The sequence below is a fragment of the Apodemus sylvaticus genome, chromosome 12 (genome assembly GCF_947179515.1).
Source record: "Apodemus sylvaticus chromosome 12, mApoSyl1.1, whole genome shotgun sequence".
Taxonomy (NCBI): domain Eukaryota; kingdom Metazoa; phylum Chordata; class Mammalia; order Rodentia; family Muridae; genus Apodemus; species Apodemus sylvaticus.
In genome coordinates, this window is record NC_067483.1 from 78,176,774 (window position 1) to 78,196,263 (window position 19,490).

A 19,490-nucleotide genomic window follows, 5' to 3' on the forward strand; every position below is an offset into this window, starting at 1 on the left:
ATATTTTGATGCACTTTAACCCCACGCTAGAGAATCTGAACTTAAGCCTTTAGGAATTACATCTGTTCCATTTTTCTTTCTTGTCCATGTGGTACATGCATGTGTAGGCACATGCGTGTGGAGGCCAGAGGTTGCTGATGGGTACTTCTTCAGTGGCTCTCCGCCTTATTTTTTGAGACAGTCTCTCATTGAAACTGGAGCTTATCGGTTAGCTAGACAGGCTGATCAGAGACCGCAGGGATCCGCCTGTTTCCAGAGAGGCGCTGAGCACCCTGCTTTCTCTGCGGTGCTGGGGACCTGAGCTCAGGTCCTCAGGCTCATGTGGTAGCATTGCTGACTGAGCATCTCCCCAGCACCTTCAACCTCTCATTCCAAGTTCAAATGTTAAGAAAAAGTATGAAAGATACATATTTAATATTCAGATTATAATATTAATACCAAAGATTATATTATAAAAACAAACACATGATCATCAAAAATATAGTTTTTAGATCATATGAAATTATTGAAATTCAAAATGTATTATTTTAATCTCTGGAACTGATAAGCTGCTCAAAAAAGTACAATCTGTATCTTGCTACAGATCTTGGGCTGGTAGGGGTGCTTCCCTTTAATCCCAGCACTCAGGAGGCAGAGGCATGAGGATGTCTCAGTTCCAAGTTAGTCGGGTCTACAGAGTGAGTTCCAGGACAGCCAGAGCTACACAGAGAAACCCTGTCTTGAAAAACAAAAAACAGGGCTGGAGAGAGGCTCAGTGGTTAAGAGCACCGACTGCCCTTCCAGAGATCAGAAGTTCAAATCCCAGCAACCACATGGTGGCTCACAATCATCCTTAGTAAGGAAACAGAGAAACAAAAGCAAGCAGGGCCTGAGCATGAGGGGAAAGGGGAGGGGAAAAGAAAGAAAGGAAAACAAAAAACAAAAAGGCAAAACCAAGAAAAGATCTCCTATCACTCAGACAGAGCTAGGAGCTGCCCGCACGCTCGGATGCACGCTCGGATGCCCCTCATCACACACTGAGGTTAGCATCATACTTTGGCCTTTTATACTCGTGCTTTAATAGCTATGGGGACTGCAATGAGGTTCTTCATCAACTTAAATTCTCAGCCTTTGGAAAGACACAAATTACTTTGAGGTCTTGGAAATATTTTAGGTACTAGTCCTAAAACTCCATTTATGAATATACACTAACTCTTTGCCTCATTTCAAAGAGTTGATGAACCCTTAACACACATTTGCAAATCACAGAGCACTTATTCCACAGGCTTGCCATTGTTCCTATTACAAAAACTAACGGGAACGCTGCTCCGGAACGAAGGCCGGCGTTTCAAGCTGTCGGTCTGTTCGCTCTGTTCTCTCATCAGGAGTAGGCCTTACCTAGGCCTTACCCAAGCCTACGCTCTTCTGTTTAGGTCATCAATGCCCAGGGTTGAGATCAAATTTATGAAGCCTTTCCCATTGAAACTGTGCTCCAGAGAAATAAGCTAACCAGCCTTAATGCAAATATGGCCATAAACACAAATGTGACATTGATGTTTATTTACAGATGCCCTATTAGCTCCTAGTGTTAATTAGTGCCAATAAATTCAATCTTGAGAAATATGCACTGCATAAATTTTCTCATAGCCATGTGCACACAGACTAATGTAGGTACAGTGATGACTAAACTGTACTTACATATCTCATATGTATCACATATCTCAAGATTATCAAGTCCTCAATCCTGAATTTCTTTCACTAGTTTAGGAACCCTTAACATCCATTTGACTTTCTTGCAGAATCATAAGTGCATGAGGCCATCTGGTGGATAAAATACAGAAAAACACCAATTCTGAGCTGGTTGGCAAGTCAGGTCTTCTAAAACCTAGTTCAATGCCCTGCTTAACAAACTACAGTCTCCTCAGAAATTAAGAGCCAGATTTATGGCTCAACACATCCCTGATTTGAAATGGTCCCTATTATTTTATGCCCCTAAAACAAAACAAAACAAGCTGGGCAGTGGTGGCGCACGCCTTTAATCCCAGCACTTGGGAGGCAGAGGCAGGCGGATTTCTGAGTTCAAGGACAGCCTGGTCTACAAAGTGAGTTCCAGGACAGCCAGGGCTACACAGAGAAACCCTGTCTCAAAAAAACAAAAAAACAAAAAAACAAAAAACAAAAAAAACAAAAACAAAAAACAAAACTGCCACAACCAGAATAATCTCAAAATAAAATAGCAATACAAATGTCTCCCAAAATGTCTTCCTCATTCTAAGTGGTTTTATATTAAAAACCTCAGCCAGCTGAGGCACACACCTTTAGTGCCAGCACTCAGGAGGCAGAAGCATGTACATCTCTGTTGATTTGAAGCCAGCCTGCTCTACTTACAGAGTTCTAGGCCAGTTTACGATATATGAGACTCTGTCTCAAAAAAGCAAGAGAAAAAGAAATCAAGAAAAGGAAGAGGGAGGAGGAGGTGGGAGGGGAGGAGAGGAAGAAGAGAAGGAAGAGGAGGAGGAGAGCAGCAGCAACAACAACAGCAGCAGCAGCAGGAGCAGCAGCAGCAGCAGCAGCAGCAGCAGCAGCCCCTTGAATGCAAATATCATCACAATAAAAGCTGTAAGAGAAAAGAAGCACCAGCCCTGGCCTGTAGTGCTCTGTCTCTGCAAGGACAGGAACCACATTAGTTGTCTCTGAAAAATCCTTAGACCAAGGACATTTCCTGATTTGATGGAACATGCTCAAAAAAGTTAACACAAATTAAAATAAAGTGTGTAATGTAAGCCTTAGTTCTTTCCATTAAACACAAAGCATCACAGTCTCCAGGGGTACCTTTGGTGGGTGCAGGCTGTATGCTGATAATCTGTTGCTGCTTTGCCAGCGGCATGAGGGCGGGTAGTGTCTGAATGATGATGGTTTTTGCCGGAACACTGGCATTTGTTTGAGTCTTGGGTGCTGCTGGAAGTAATAAAGGCTTGGGCTGAACTGAAGGTTTTGAACTCATCTGAGTTTTTTTCTTTGGAGTCAGTCCATGTTCTAGAGTAAAAAAACAAAAACAAAAACAAAAAACAAAACTTCAAATCATTGTGAAGAAAGCTAAGAACAGATACCACGTTGCACACTCTCCTCTGTGTCACCCTGACTTCTGAGTAACAATCACCAATGGGCATGAGCACCGCTGCTCTGTAACTGAATGGACTGAAGAGAACTCCCTAATCTGAGACCTTCCGTTGTGCAGTTCCTGGAAGGGGAGCATGAGCTGGTAAAGGATAATGCTAAAATTACTGAATGACGCCTACGCCTAACAAGGTGAGAGGTGTTACCTCCCATACTCAGTGTCTTTAACGGGACCTTTACAACCTCTCCGAAGATGATGGAATCCAAGTCTATTTTAACTACGTTTCACCAACGGCAACAAAGACCATCACAAAAGATTTTCTCCCTTTGTCCTCTTCACAGTTATCATTCAGAACAACAGAAAAATAAGATGTAATTTAGGGGCTTTGAGACTACTGACTGTGTCTTGAGTGGACCTGGAGTCTCAACAGCTTACACTGTCTGCAGTTCCAGTTCTAGGGGATCTGAAGCCTCCTTTGGCCTTGGGGGGGGGAGGGGCAGGGCACGCACTTGGTTCACAGACACACATACCAATAAAACACCCTACACATAAGAAAACAAAATGATACACTAATTTAAAAACACAAGCCAGTTTAATAAATATAAGCTGAATCCAGGATTTGCCTTTTAAATATGGAACCTAAGTTGTCTAAAATAGAAATACTAGAAGCTGGGAAAGCAACAGGTACCCGTTCTGTTCCCAGGACAAGTGACAGGCTTCTCTTCCTTCAGCGGCTCTACTGAGGAGGGGCTATTACAGCTGTCGCCGTATAAGGAAAGGGGAGACTGGGAACTAGACAGCAAATCCAACTCCTCCTGCAGTAAAACACAGACAATTAATGAGCAAGCGTATAATCTTTGAGCAATGAATTACTTAAAAAGAAAACAAGATCTTACATAAACAGAAAAGTGCCGAAGGCAGCTTACTGCGAAGATAAGATGCGGTATAAGCGACTACTGGTCAGTGAGCACTCACCGACCCCAGAGGAAAGACACCAAAAGGCAGCATGCCCATGCAGCACTCACACAGTAGACAAATCGTTCATCTGCTCCCACTTCTCCCACACTCTGACCTTACCTGGTCTGTAGCCATACAGACAGTGACTTATAAGGCTAGAGCTACGACTAAGATCCCTTCCCATTTCTTGTATTGATCCTTAAAAGAATCTCAAAAGCAAAGTCTATTAATCCTTTTTATCAACACTGCCTTTTCCCACAATATTTAAAGGAGATTAATCTTAAACAGTTATTTTATTTACTGGAAAAACAGATAATATAAAGATGTCTTAGGATGACATTGGCATTTAACAAGTGTCTCTTAATTTTCAGAGAATCTGCCATATTTGTTAGGGTAACAGAAAAATTAAGGTTCCCTTCTAATAACACATAGTAAAGTAGGTTCAAAAGGTATAGAAAATGTAAATGTTAAAGATAAAGTATATAGTTAATATAAGAAAATGCAGGAAAATATCTTTGTGGCCTACAAGCACAAAAGAACTTCTTAAAACTTCAAAATTGGTCCTGGAACTAGCTAAGCAGGTAAGGACACTTGTTCTTGCAGAAGGCCCAGGTTTATTTCTCAGCACCACACAGTGGCTCACACCCGTCTCTACTCCGGTTCTGGGGTGTCTGACACTCTTTTGACGTCCAAAGTCACCAGGCATACCCATGTGCACACACATGCGTACAGGCAAAAGACTGATACAAAATTTTTAAATCTGAAAGAAAACTGAAAAAACATCAACAAATAAAACAAAACACTTCAAAATTAAGCCAAGAAGGAAAGAAGGTATATGTGGGAGGATAGATGAGTAATTGAAAATTAAGAAGTTTTACTTAACAAAGACTACAAAGTTGACAGTTACAGGAAGATGAGGTTAGCAACACCTTTACCCGGCAAGAGTTTGAGACTTGAGAGCCAAGCCTCTCACACTTGTAACCTCAGGCTGGGAAGTGCAGCCGGGAGCCCTGGGGCTCAGGTCAGCTACCTGATTAGTTAGGTCAAGAGGACTGAGAGCTGTCTCACAGCAGTGAGGAACTCCTGAGGAACCAGCCTCCCTAGACACTAACACACATGCAGAAGTCATGTAACACAGCGTGGTGGCCTAACCATTCAACTGACTCCTGTAAATAACACAGACACACAGTAAAGCCATACACAACTGTCAGAAGACAAGAATAAACAATTTATAGAAGATCACAAATACATAATGAAACTAGAGACAGTTTGTAAACAACCAATAATCAAAGAAATGACAGGTAAACAACAACAAAAAGATTTCCTATCTGGAAAAAACCCAGAACACTGGGTAGCATCAGCCTTAGCAGAAGAGGTCCTGGGTTCTTCAAACCCTGCTGACAGGCCTGCAGAGTGCCTACAGCAGCACCGGAAAAGCTAAGCAAGAACAGACATGAACATCCGCAGCCTATCGCCCACCACACGTGGACATACACCCCAAAGGGGTCCTGACAAGGTCCACAAGAGAATATTAGTTTTACAAAAATATATTCTTCATAGTATGGGTAAGAAACAGTGAATGTTTTTTGAAATGTGCAATTAGGTGCAACAGATTTAATACATACACAGTAACATGAATTCATCTTTAAAAGTAAATGGAAGCCAGGCATGTGGAATACACCTAGAACCTCACCGCTCAAGCAGCTGAAGCAGACGTTCATGAGTTCAAGGTTAGCCTGAATTGCAAAGCAAGACTCTGTCTCAAAACTCAAAATATAAATCAATAATAATAAACCAATATTTGATGATGATAATAATAATATCGGTATAAATTTAAAATGCATATTTGTAAGTGAAATCAGTGAGGGGACAAATAAACTTTTAATAGATGATATTGGAATAAACCTTTCAATAATAATTTAGAGAAACAAAAAATTGAACCTGTGTCTCGAATCACATACTAAGGCAATTTCAAATGGATCTGAGATCTACCTTTACCTTGTGAAAAATTAACACTCACATAGAAAATATCCCTTTCTGAATAATTTAACCATCAGACAGTAGATGGAGCTGCAGGACCACCACCTATGCCTGGGGGAATTGTCAGGGCACCAGAAGGACTGGGACACATTCACAAGGGGATCTGAGAAGGCTGGACGAGCTGGACGAGCCCAGGAGACAGCCTTGATGTAAGATGGCTGAGCCCAACAGAAACATAGTAAAAGATCACAGGAGCCCTAGAAAGAGACTCCTAATGGACAACACAAGACAACACAAGAATCAGAATAAATAATCATAGCAGGAGGTTATAATCTAAACCAAGTGGGAAATAAGTCAACACTAATATTAACAAATATATAAGTGATATAAAGCTTGACAAAGAACAGCACATTTGGGCAGGAGAAACAGATCAGCAAATAAAGGCACTGAGTTCAAAGCCTAGAACCCAAGTGGTGAGAGTCTAACTTCCACACACTCACTGTGAGTCATCCATGAACAACCATACATCACACACACACACACACACACGAAATAAAACAGTAAATGTTTATCTTTTTTAAGAAGAGTGCTTTTCAATGGTTTAAAAGTACCTTCTTCACGAAATATTGGCAACTAGCAAAAGGAGAAAGAGTCCACTGCTTCATAGCTGGGAGCCTAGCAGATGCTGTCAGCTGACCAAGGTGAACATCACCAGTAACAGGACAAGCTGAAATTGTGTCATCAAACTGAATCTTTTTTTGTATGTGGTTTTTTTGGTATTTTTTGAGACAGGGTTTCTCTGTGTAGCCCTGGCTGTCCTGGAACTTACTCTGGAGACTAGGCTGGCCTCGAACTCAGAAATCCGCCTGCCTCTGCCTCCCAGAGTGCGCCACCTGTAATGTTCCAGGACAGCCAGAACTACAAAGGGAAACCCGGTCTCAAAAAACATAAATAAACAAACAAACAAACAAAGAGGTAGAGTGTGGGTGACCTGCACCTGAAACCTCAGCTCTTGGGAGGGGAAAGCAGGAGAATCAGGAGTTGAAGGTCATTTTCCATTACATAGCAACTTTAAACCAGCTTCAACTAGGTGAGATCCTATCTCAAAGGGCAAAAACAGATCTGGCAGTGGTGACATACTCCTTTAATCCTAGGACTTGGGAGGCAGAGGCGGGTGTATCTCTATGAGTTGGTAAACTGAGTGAGTTCCAGGATAGCCAAACAGTCAAGGCTATACAGAGAAACCTTCTCTAAAAAAATCAAACAGAGAGAGACAGACAGACAGACAGACAGACAAAAACAAGCAAACAAAAGACACAGAACCACTTCTGCGCCTTTCTGCCATGGCCACTAAAGCTCAACCAGATCCCAGGGAACGCCTGCCTATCCAAATGATAAGGCCATCAAAGCACAAAATCAAGAAGGAAGAATTGTTCCAGAATAAAGAACGTTAAAGCAGTAAGACAAGCACATGCACTATACCCTGATGCTTTTGCTGGTTTCAATCTAAATGGCGCTACATGTGAAATTACACAATCTAAACTGGGGCTGTGTAGTGAGTTTCGGTTTCTTTTAAAACTCAGTTATGCTATATAAACATGTTTTTGTTTTAACCCCAGGTGTGGCCTGCTTCAGATTATCCACAGCAGCAGACTATTTGCCTCGTGCTCCAGCAGGGGCATGATTTGTACCCACTGCAGATAGTTTAATTTTGGGAACTCTTAAGCGAGAAAAAAAATGCCAGAGCCCAGAGAGGGCTGGGGAAGCTCTGAAGCAGGAGGGACTCTAAGGAAGAAGCCTGGCTGTTTGGCTGGTTCACCTGCTGCTTCCGCTCCTGCTGTTGCTGGTTGAGAGAAGAAGCAGAAGAAGCTGGAGACATCCTGATAGAGGAAGATTAGACTTGCTCCTAGTTTAAAGAGACATAGCCTCCTTTCCCCTCTATCCTTCTTTCTCTCCTACCTGGTGTTGGGGTGTTGGAAGGAATAAGAGTTGGAAGGAAGGTAGAGGTATATAAAAAGCAAATACAATAGCTAAAACAAATAGGCCTACAGGGCTGCATATGAAATTATTGTTATATATCAATGTTTAGTTCCTGGTTTTGATGGCTGTATTGTTGTTAAAAAAATATTTATTGTTCATAGGAAGTAGACATAGAATTTGGAGTTCAGTGGCCAACTGACTCTCAAATGGCTCAGACAAAAATCTCCACAATATACTTGCAAATTTAAGATCATTCCAAATAAAAAGGCAATGTAAGCAAGAGAACAAGAATAAAAAAAATTAGAGAATTCTGAGTGAAGAAGCTAGAGAGCCTTACTGGGGGATGTGCTGCCTGGCGGGGCCTGACGCTGGTCAAGGACAAGAAAATGGGCTTCAGGAATCCGACCTTAGGGCATGACAGGGAAGTTAAGCTCAAGCAGGAATCTAACGTTAGGCTATAATAGGGAAGTGGGCTAAGGCAGGAATTTTAATCTTGGGGTGAAATGAAAGAAGTGAGCTTCAGGCAAGATTTTGGGCTTGGGCGAGGAAGTGGGCTCAGGTAGTTTGGTCATTCTTACACACCCGTAGAAACACCTGTCCCTGTGGAGTAGTCACAGGACTTTGCTTATTGCCTTGACTATTTAGTGTGTATTGTCCTGCTTGCTCCTCGTTGTACTACTATTGCTCTTAGTACTTGTATGTAATAAAAATGGAATAAAAGCAGACTGGAAAAAATTAAACCCGCCTTCAGTCTCAGAATTGACTGGGGTCATGCTGCAGCACTGTCTAATTGTCTCTGTCTTTTTAATCCTCACTCCTGTACTGGAGGACCTGTTGACTGACTGGTGAAGAAGCTTTTGAGTAACAGGAGGAAGAAGAATAGAAGGAAGGGAGGAGGAGAAGTAAAAGGCAGGAAAAGAATGGGGACATGGAGGAGGACGAAGAGCAGCAGCAACAACAATACAGTACTAGTAAGAACAATAATAATAACAATAAATATATGTATGCTTTATATAAATATAAAAATAATAATAACTAGGCTGGTGTGCTGGTTATTATTTTAATCTCCACACTTAGAAGGCAGAGACAGAGGATCTCTACAAATTCAAAGCCAACCTGGTCTCCATAATGAGTTCCAGGCTAGCCAGAGCTACACAGTAATATCCTGCCTCAAGAAAGAAAGAAAGAAAGAAAGAAAGAAAGGAAAGAAAGGAAAGGAAAGGAAAGGAAAGGAAGGAAGGAAGGAAGGAAAGAAAGAAAGAAAGAAAGAAAGGAAAGAAAGAAAAGAAAGAAAGAAAGAAAGAGACAGAAACAAACAAACAAACAATGAATGAATGAATGAATGAATGAACAGGCCTGACAGCCCGCCAGAGAGTACAAGGGTGTTCTTTCTCTTGGACGTGGCATGCTGATCCATGACATCTGACTCCTCGCCTCACTCAGTCTGCATTTTCCTTAAGGTTACTCAAAACATTAATGTCAACTGCCTTCCCCACCCACCCCCATTTTCCAGATGGATTATAACTCGGTTCATCACAAGACTGTCCACTTACAGGAACATGCTGAGTTGAAGAACAAGAGTCTGTGGACCGAGGTGAGGAGACGGAACAACTGGAGGAAGCCGGAGAAAGGGGCTGGGGCTCTGCCTTAATGTCTGTCATGGAAAGACATAGAGAACAGTTTTACACACCAATCCATATAAACCCACCCATATATATGGTGGGTGAAAAGGTAAAATGGTCTTTGAAAATTCAATTAGTAGTGAGGGCAAGGTTACAAAAACATATCATTTCAATGAAAAACTCAAGATCAGAAAGCAGCATACACTTGTACTCCTGTAGGAAGTCACATCTGCACTAATTCTCTGGAGAAAAAAAAGAAACTGGTTGCACTGGCTTTGTTAGTCAAGGAACAAGAGCGGGAGAACCATTCTACTCTAAACTCTCCTGTTTTCAGTATTATGCCATATACAAAAAGCCAATTACCCTGAATCAGAAAGGAGATGGAAATCAGCAACACTCCCCCACGTAAATCGTGTCTATCTAGTCACCTTCACTGTATGAACTTACCCATCTAATCAACTCCCACCTCCCACCTCAGAATACAAAAGACAAGGTCAATGTTCGCTCTGGATTTTTGGCTTTTTGTTTTATTTTTGGTTCTTTGGTTGATTGCTGTTGTTGCTACAGTTTGTTGTTGTTTTGAGGAACTGAATATCAACCCCCAGGCTTTGTGCATGCTAGGTAAACATCTCACCTCGGAGCTACCCACCCCCAAGTGTACTATTACTACCATGTAACTAAACCTTGGCTGAGACAACCATTTTATTAGCTTCCCAGAATCTATGGATCAGGTATTTGGACTGGAGAGCACTCTTGTAACTCACATTCTATGAGGGAAGACAGGAATTGAGCAAAATACAAACATAAAAGGAAGGAGAATAGGAAGGGCAGAGATAAAAAGGGATTTGCTGGGAAACTGTGCTGGTCTATGCCCACTTTCTCTCAACTCCTACAGTCTGTGACGCTAATGATCTCTACTAATGATCGCTTCCTTTTAGGCGGTGTATGCAGAGATGGAGGAAGCACACTAGAAGACAGGAGAAGACATTTTCCTTCAGTGTCTCCTGTCAGGACAGCCTGCTCCAGGCTCTTGCAGCACACTCAAGCCCAACTTCATCAAGCTCCCTTAAAAATGCCAGCGCTGCTAGCTGCCAACCTCGCCAAAACGCATGTGCTCTGGGTTCAGGAAGAGGCTCTGTGGTAAAGAAATCCCTCGGATAAGAACAGAGGGGACCAGAGCTGAGACGGCTTGATAAGCACTTGCTCGAACAAAGGACCCGAGTTTGATTCCAGCACCCTCATGGCAGCTCACAACTGTCCGTAACTCCAGTTCCAGGGTGTAGCCAGACTTCTGGCTACTCTTCCACCCTCTCAACCCCTAACACTAGATAGAGAAAAAAGAATAGAGGGGAGCCTTATCATTAGACTACTTCCTGCTGATCTCTGGCATCAGTTTGATCTTCATTGTCAGGATATCTAATTCTTCTTGTTTTGTTTTCTATGCATGCAACTACTTACAAAATGCAACCAACAGCAACTAACCACCAACCAACAATCCACCCTGCCTCTTGTGCCCTAACATTTATATCCCCTCTGAAGAATCCCCAGAATTCCAAATGCCAGACACTTGCAGAAACTATCTGCAGCTGGCAAAATCACTCCCCTGCTAGAGCACGAGGCAAATCACAGTCAGCTGCTGCAGGCAATCTGAAGCAGTCCCATATCCCACACCTGGGACTTAAACAAAAACACAATCTTATAATATTTTTGTGTTTTTAAAGAAACCAAAATTCTCACTACTCAGGGTCTCTAACACCCTCTTCTGACCTCCGAAAGCACTGGGGACACACATGGTGCAAAACATACATGTGAGCAAAACATTCACACGCGAATATAAAAAAATAAGTAATTCTAAAATGTTTTTCTAAAAAAGTTCTCTAGCCTCAATACACACACACACACACATACACACACACACACATCACACGCATACACATACCAGAAAAAAATTAATAAAGATTAAAGGGAATGATAGCTTTTGTATCTAGTTAATAAAGAAGGTAAGATGTATTGGTAAGAAAAAAGTATAAGTTATGAGAATGTTACTTTTTATCCCTCAGTAGGATGGCTCAATGGTTGTAAATAACAAGACTGCAGAACGAAGCCAGAGTGGCTGAGAAGTTGCATAAAGCTATGGAAAATGAAAATTCTGAATCGATTCTCATTCGCAGTCACATTAGCCAAGGCTAAAAGGGAATTATAAGTTGTATTCAAAAAAAAGTGAGCTTTAGGGCTAGAGAGCTGGCTCAGCAATTAAGAGCTGACTAATCTTCCAGCAGACCAGGTTCAATCCCAGCACCCACAACATGGTTCACAATCATCTCCAGCTCCAGGGACCAGACACCCCCTACTGGTCTTCTTGGGCCCCAGGCACACAAGCACACATACACAGACATGCAGGCAAAACACTTACACACAAAAATTTTAAAGTTTTAAATTGAACATTAAAATCCAAAGTAAACTGTTGTAAACTGTAGTTAAACTCTCTGTCCCAGTATCAAGGATTTTTCTAGTGTATTGATCTGCCCTGAGTAATAGCCTGTAAAAGCTTCAATCATTATACCTTAAGTAACTGCCGACATAGGAAACAAATGATATTTTCATCCAATTTCCTGTTCTCTCTATTGATATTATAAAACTTTGAACACTGAAAAAAAAACAGCATTAGCCAAGCTGTGCCCCTCCTCAAAAGGATGTACACCAAATTCGGGTTCCCCACTATGAGGCTCCTAATTGCTGGTAACCCTAGCCTCATCCTTTTCATTCTGTAAGCCCTGTTGGCCAGGATTTTCTGACTCACTTAATTCTGAGTATTAACCAAGCGATAGCACAAGTCTAGTCAGAGCATTTGTGGGCAAAGCACACAGTTACCTGAGCAGAAGTGGCTGCTGGGGCTCCAGATGTCTGACTCCCAAGGCATCAAATCCAAATCAAAATTAAGATGATCAAAATTATTTTCCTGTAGGTGTCAAATCAGCAAATGATTAAAAATGAAACACACACCCCGTGAAATAAAACCACAGGCACCATGTACCATGGCTAACATAATGGCTACCACCCAAGCCAACCGCGCCATACTGCAGATACATCTTAGAGAACCCAGGGATACAGCACTTCTGGCTCCCCAAAGGCCAAGAACTAGAAAAGGAAACATGCTCAATAGCTAAAAACTTTGTGAGATTTATTCTTTTTTGTGGAAATAGACCATTAAAGATTCACAACTGAGTCCTTGGCCGTGAGAGAGACCCATATCCAACAAGGTAGATGTTTTCCCTTTGCTATTAAGAAAAGCAAGTCCAAACAAATAGCTATTCATATCACCTCCATAGAATAAAGCCAGAAACGACGAAGTAGGAGGCACAAAGATGGTGAGCGCCGCAGGAGGATGGCTTTCACCTTAACCATTCTGCGGTTTTCAAACTTCTAACATTTTTATAACTCAAAAAACAAACCCCAAAAGACACTTTTAGAGCCAATAAGACAAGCTGAGCAGGTAAAGGCTTCAAGACTGAGGCTAAGTTCAGAATTCCAAAAGCTAACCCCTACAGAAATACCAATCAAAAAAATCTAAGTCACCTTGATGGCTCAAAGTATTACAATAACAGTTTTTACATAGTTCTCTAACCAATCAAAGATAAAAATAAGGACATGACTAATTTTCAGAGCTCTTGAAGAGGAAGTTGGTAAATTCCTTTTGACTAGATACATGACTCACACATGCCTCTTAATCCTACTATTTCCCACAAGCAGCAAAGGATCTGTAAAAATCAAGAACTAGGACTCAGCTAATGGCTCACACTTATGCTTTCAGTACTCAGAAGGCTGAGGCAAGAGGACAGCTAGCAACTGCAGGCCAGCCAGAGCTATGTAGTAAGTTCGAGACCATCCAAGACTACAGAGTGAATGAAGCCTTAAGTCCAAAACAAACAGGTTGTCAAATGGCTTTTCCAAGGTCACTCACTCCTAAGACAAAACATATGCTAAGTACACAAGGCTTCTCAAACCAAGACCTAGACAGTTTTATAGCTCTATACTTTGTGGCTGCAAGAGCTACTAACATTCATGGTTAATGGTGTCACTTAGCTATTAGCCTAAACCTCTTATTTGGAAACCCTCATACATTAATCACAGTACAGATGAAACATCAAGTTATTCACTATTTCTCCAACAATAAATACTTACGTAAGTCTCAGGCGCTGCATCGAACTGCACATCATCGGTGTCTGTGAAATAGCCAAGTTCAGCAAACAATGTAGACTCTAGGGTAAAGAAGGAAAATAAATGCTACTGTCACTCAGGAGTCAGAGAGGAACCAGCTCTGCACCCCTTGGCGGATCTATTCCTTTTCCTTTAGGCACAGCTGCTGCTGACAAGCTCCGGCAATGTGAACATCATGAGAACATGGGCGTGGCTCCCCGTAACACAGGCAAAGAAATGGGTACGGCCAGGCGGTGGTGGCGCACGCCTGTCATCCCAGCACTCTGGAAGGCAGAGACAGGCGGATTTCTGAGTTCGAGGCCAGCCTGGACTACAGAGAAACCCTGTCTCGAAAAAAACCAAATCCAAAAAACCAAACCAAAACAAAACAAGACAAAACAAAAAAAACAACAACAAAAAAAAAAAAAACAAAAAACAAAAAAACAAAAAAACTGGGTACAGCTATATATACCTCGAACCTCAGCACTAGGGAGGCAGAGAAAGATGGATTCCCTAGAGCTCTCTAGCCCAATCAGTTAACTCCAGCTTCAGTAAGAGACTATGTCTTAAAAAACAAAGCCAAAAAGTGGCAGCTTGGCAAGATGGCTGAGCAGGGAAAGGCATTTGCTGCACAGGCCTGATAACCTGAGTTCTGTCCTCAGAACCACGTGAGGGCGGGAGGAGAACCAAACCGCAACACACACACAGTTGTCGTCTGACCTCCACACACACTGTGGCATGCCCCCCCTCACCCCAACACACATACGATATATATGTACATACACACTCCCACACATGCACACACATGTGTACATACACTCACACAGAAGTAAACACATATGTACATACACTCACACACATGCACACACATGTACATACACTCACACACTTGCACACACATGTGTACATACACTCACACAGAAGTAAACACATATGTACATACACTCACACACATGCACACACATATGTACATATACTCACACACTTGCACACACATGTGTACATACACTCACACAGAAGTAAACACATATGTACATACACTCACACGCACACACATATATACATACACTCACACACATGCACACACATATGTATATACACTCACACAGAAGTACATACAAAAATGTTTAATAGATAATAAAAGACTTGCCTAAATTTCAGCAATTTGAAGTATATTCTAATTTCTAGTGAAGTTTGCTTATAAACTAAGAAAAATATGGACCAGAAAAAGATTCTTCCATAATCTACATGAAAAAACTTTTTAGCTGAAGCTCAAGGTGCTGACTCGGCCCACTACACCATAGACTCTGTAAAGCCCCCCTTTCCTAACACTTCCAGAACTCTTTAAAGTTTCCCAGCTCCAGACCCTCCTTTGTACTAAACTCCTGTGTGATTCCCTCCATGCAGACGCTCCTCAGCTGCACAGGCAGTTCACTTGTCTGGCTGTGGTGGTTTGAATGAGGATACCAGTTCCCCACAAAAGACTCACAGTTGGTGAACTATTTATTAAGAATTAAAAGATATGGCCTTGCTAGAGGAGGTGTGTCACTGGTGGTGGGCCTTGAAGTTTTAAAAGCCCACACCAGATGCAGCCTCAGCTCTCTCTGCAGGCTGCCTGCAGATCAGGACATAAGCTCTTCACTACTGCTGCAGCACCCTGCTGCTGCTATGCCCCCAGCCACGAGGGTCATGGACTAACTCTGAAACTGTAAGCAAGGCCCCAGTTAAATGCTTGCTTTCATAAGTTGCCTGGGTCATGGTGTCATAAAGCAACACAACAGTAATGAAGACACTGACCAGTGACAAGAATCTTTCACCAACTAAAATAAAGCACAGCAATAATGTATAGATAGTAAGAATGCCCGGCCACCCACACAGTTGTCAGAAAAGGCTACTTCAAGCTCTGCTCCAGAGCCAAAAATCATGCAAGGTGACTGTGAGCATGTGCCTGAAGTGCAGGCTAACACGCCTCCAGGGTTTCTGCATTTGCCATCTCTCATTTCATCCCATGCATCTTGAACCTACTCCAGTCATCACAACACTCCATACAAAAGATACTGACGTCACCAGTAACCTCCACACTACTAGGTTCACAGTCCTTGCTTCTACTGACCAATCAAGAGCATCTGACAGTCTGATCCTTTCCTATTAACTAAAACATTTTCTTCACTTAGCTTCCGTAACACTCACCTGCATTCACCTGAATCTCCTTCCACCTCGCTGGCTGACCCTACCTTAATGGTTCCCCATCCCTTTAACACGAAACTGCCCCTGGGCTCAGACTAAAGTTTTCTATCAAATGTTTTCTCTCTGAACCACCACAGAACTCCTGGCTTTAAATAGCATCTCTATATCAAGCATTCCCAAATACGTATCTCCAGCTGATAACGTCAAGAGGCATGGACATCACACTGTGTTTACATCTCCTGATTGTTTAAAAAGTACCTCCGATTTGGCACACTCCAAACGGAGGGCTTGTTCCTTCTATTTAACCTTCTACTGTTTCTAATTGTTACTTGATGACATTCAATTCTCCTGGCGGCTCACCGAAAACCTTCGAACCAATGTTTACTCCTTTCCCGTGCTCTCCCTATATTAGATTTACCTCCAAATCCTATCCACTTTCTATTCAAAACGTATGTTTATAAATCATAACCTGGCTTCGTACCTTTCATCCCCTTTCCCCTCTTCCTATCTCCCTTCTTCCCGGGCCCCACAGCCAGCATCTAAGCAGCAGAGCAGTGGGGCTGCTGGGGTTTTATGCATAGCCATCTGCAGCAAAGGGTCTGGTATTCACAGAAATGGTGTGGTGAAGAAGGGCAGGTTGCCTGGTGTAGATGGCAATATTCCCTAGCCACCAATGAAATGGAGCTGGAGGGAGAAGAGTGTGGCAGATAGGAGAGAAGCCTCAACAGTTAGCAGTGATTCTAGTCAACAATCTGTTAACTGATGGAGCAAACCAATAACTATATCTAAGGAACTGGAGTGAGGCGCCTCACTGTCAGAGGGAGGGTTCTGAAACACCGAATGAGTGAGGGTAAAAGGACTATAACTATAAGGTATTAGACTGAAATGATTAGTAAATGAACTAATGTTTAAATGCACTCATGTACACCCAGGAACGGCGGCACATGCCTACAATCCCAGCATCGGAGAGGCAGTGGTGAAAGAATATGCAAGTTCCATATTAGCTAGCCTATGCTATATTACTACTTCCAGGCAAACCTGGGCTGTAGAATGGCAGCTGTTTCAAAACAACTATGAAACAGAAAGAAAGATCATTAAAGATGTTTCTTCTATGTGTGTGTACACAGAGACATGCATTTATTTCCTAGTTCTGCCTGGTGAGAGGTTTGTGCACAATGACAACCCAGAAGAATGAGAATTCTACTCAGGCAGTAGATGGACACTGAGTCTTAGGTAAGCTAGTGGTCAGGACTAAGATAGTGCTCAGATAGCAGACACTAAGAACCACCCTCCACTAAATGGAAATCACTAAGGGGCACTTTGGAGAAAGGACTGATTCAGAGCAAAGGACAAAATAAGCCTGGGAAATCTTAATTTGTTTTAAAAAAAAAAAAAAAGGAAATTCTCAGCAAAAGACATGAACCTATCAGAAGACACAAGGCCATGCCCAGCATGTGCAAGGCCTGAGTACAATCCTCGCTGCTTCATGTGCACATGGCGATGTTGAAAGACCAAAGGCACTAACATGAATGAACTCCCACTGATCAAATCTGAGAAATCTAAACATCAAGACACAGTAAAAGTTTACAAGCCACTAATAAAAAAAAATTCAGTGAAATCATATGGAAAAAGGAAGAGGGGGAAAGGAAAGGGCTCTTTCTAAGGGTATAAGCATTGCTTTAATAAATGTAAGGCAGGATAGAGATAACTTGCTTGTGGCAACCATTTGAGAATGGTTGACTCAGGGAGGACAGGGACGTGGGGATGTTGGTAATAACAGGACTTTAGTGCCTTGTCCCATTATCTCCCCCAAATATAAATAAAAACACAAAAGGTAAAACTGGCTTGACAGTAGAGAAACCTGACAGATGGCAACTCATCTGTAATCATGTGCCCAGCACCACATGACTCAGAGAATCAAACACAGCATCATCAGGCATACCTGCCAATGCATGGCCTGAGTCTGGTCACAAGGCATAGTGTATAGACTCAGATTATGATTAAATTCTTGCATAAAGACTGCTAAGGGAATGATAGACAAGGGAAAAAACACTAAAGAGCTATTCCAGAATGAAGGACATCAAGGAGACATGTAAAAAAAAACAACAACAAAACAACAACAACAACAACAAACAATCATTGAGTATTTGCAGGAAGAATTCCAGACAACTAAGACAGATAGCAAAACGTGAACCACCTCTGTAAAACGAACATCAGTGTTGTACACCCTGTTTATTTTCTGAATGGAAGAAACACATTGTGGTAATAGAGGAAAGCTTATAGTGGGGCGTTGCTTGTTATCTTCTGGTGGGGGGGGTGATAGATACTGCAGTATTTAAGGGTGAAAGATGGGAAGGAGAAAAGAGAAGGAAATGGGCAACTGTGATGTAATTTAAAGACTGCAGAAGAGCATGCAAGAGTTCTTCTCGGAGCTCTTAAAACAATGTCCTTACAGGTTTGAAGCTACTTCAGAATTTTAAAGTGTGTGTCCAGAGGGACAGTACGGCACAGACCTCTAGTCTCAACTACTTGTGAAGCTGAAGTAACAAGACAGCTTTTAAAGCTGGGCGGTGGTGGCGCACGCCTGTAATCCCAGCACTTTGGGAGGCAGAGGCAGATGAATTTCTGAGTTCAAGGCCAGCCTGGTCTACAGAGTGAGTTCCAGGGCAGCCAGGGCTACACAGAGAAACCCTGTCTGGGGGGGGGGGGGGGGGGGGGGAGGGAGAAGGGGAATCAAAAAACAAAAACAAAAAACACTAAAACAAGATAGCTTAAGTCCAGCAGTTCAAGACCAGCCAGAGTGAAACAGACAAATCTTGACTCAAAACCATGCATGTGTATGTACAGACATTTACTGCTATCAATTAATTCTGGGAATTCCCAATAAGAAGCCTCCAAATCATCTCCGACTTCCGCCATAGCCCTCAGGCAGGCTCTGCTCAATACCGAAGCTAAAACAAAGCTATAAATTGGGATGGGGATGTGGTTCAGTTGGTATAACACAACATGCATGAAACAACATACAGTCAATCCCCATATGAACCAAGCATGGCACATGCCTGCAGCCCTGCTTGGAAGACAGAAGCAGAATGATAATAAAGAAATTCAAGTAGGGCTCAGATGGTCAACCTACCAAGCAAGCTTGATGACCTAAGCTCCCTTCTCAGCACCCACATAAAGGTGATGGAGAAAACCGAATCCACAAAGCTGTCCTCTTGCCATCACACATGTTTATGTATACACAACAGTAACTACAAAACAAATAAACTTACTTATTTTAAATTAAGATAAATTGGAGCTAGAGAGATGGCTTAGCAGTTAAGGGCATTGGCTGCTCTTCTGGAAGACCTGAGTTCAAGACCAGGCACCCACAGGTTGACTCATAGCTATCCACAACTACAGTTCCAGGGGACCTGACACCTTTTCTGACCTCTACAGGTACTAGATGTACATATGGTTGCACAGATATA

General features: G+C 42.3%; 1 protein-coding gene across 2 annotated transcripts in view; it reads right to left on the minus strand.

Moving 5' to 3' along the window:
- Window positions 1-19,490, minus strand: part of Atf6 (activating transcription factor 6) — a 177,476-nt gene that overhangs the window by 149,435 nt on the left and 8,551 nt on the right. For both annotated transcript variants that reach the window (XM_052201325.1, XM_052201324.1), the window contains exons 2-6: window positions 13,819-13,895; window positions 12,508-12,595; window positions 9,568-9,668; window positions 3,786-3,912; window positions 2,812-3,015 (exon numbers count right to left, since the gene is read on the minus strand). In XM_052201325.1, the coding sequence (XP_052057285.1) occupies window positions 2,812-3,015; window positions 3,786-3,912; window positions 9,568-9,668; window positions 12,508-12,595; window positions 13,819-13,895 (597 nt within the window). The remainder of the gene's footprint in view (window positions 1-2,811; window positions 3,016-3,785; window positions 3,913-9,567; window positions 9,669-12,507; window positions 12,596-13,818; window positions 13,896-19,490) is intronic.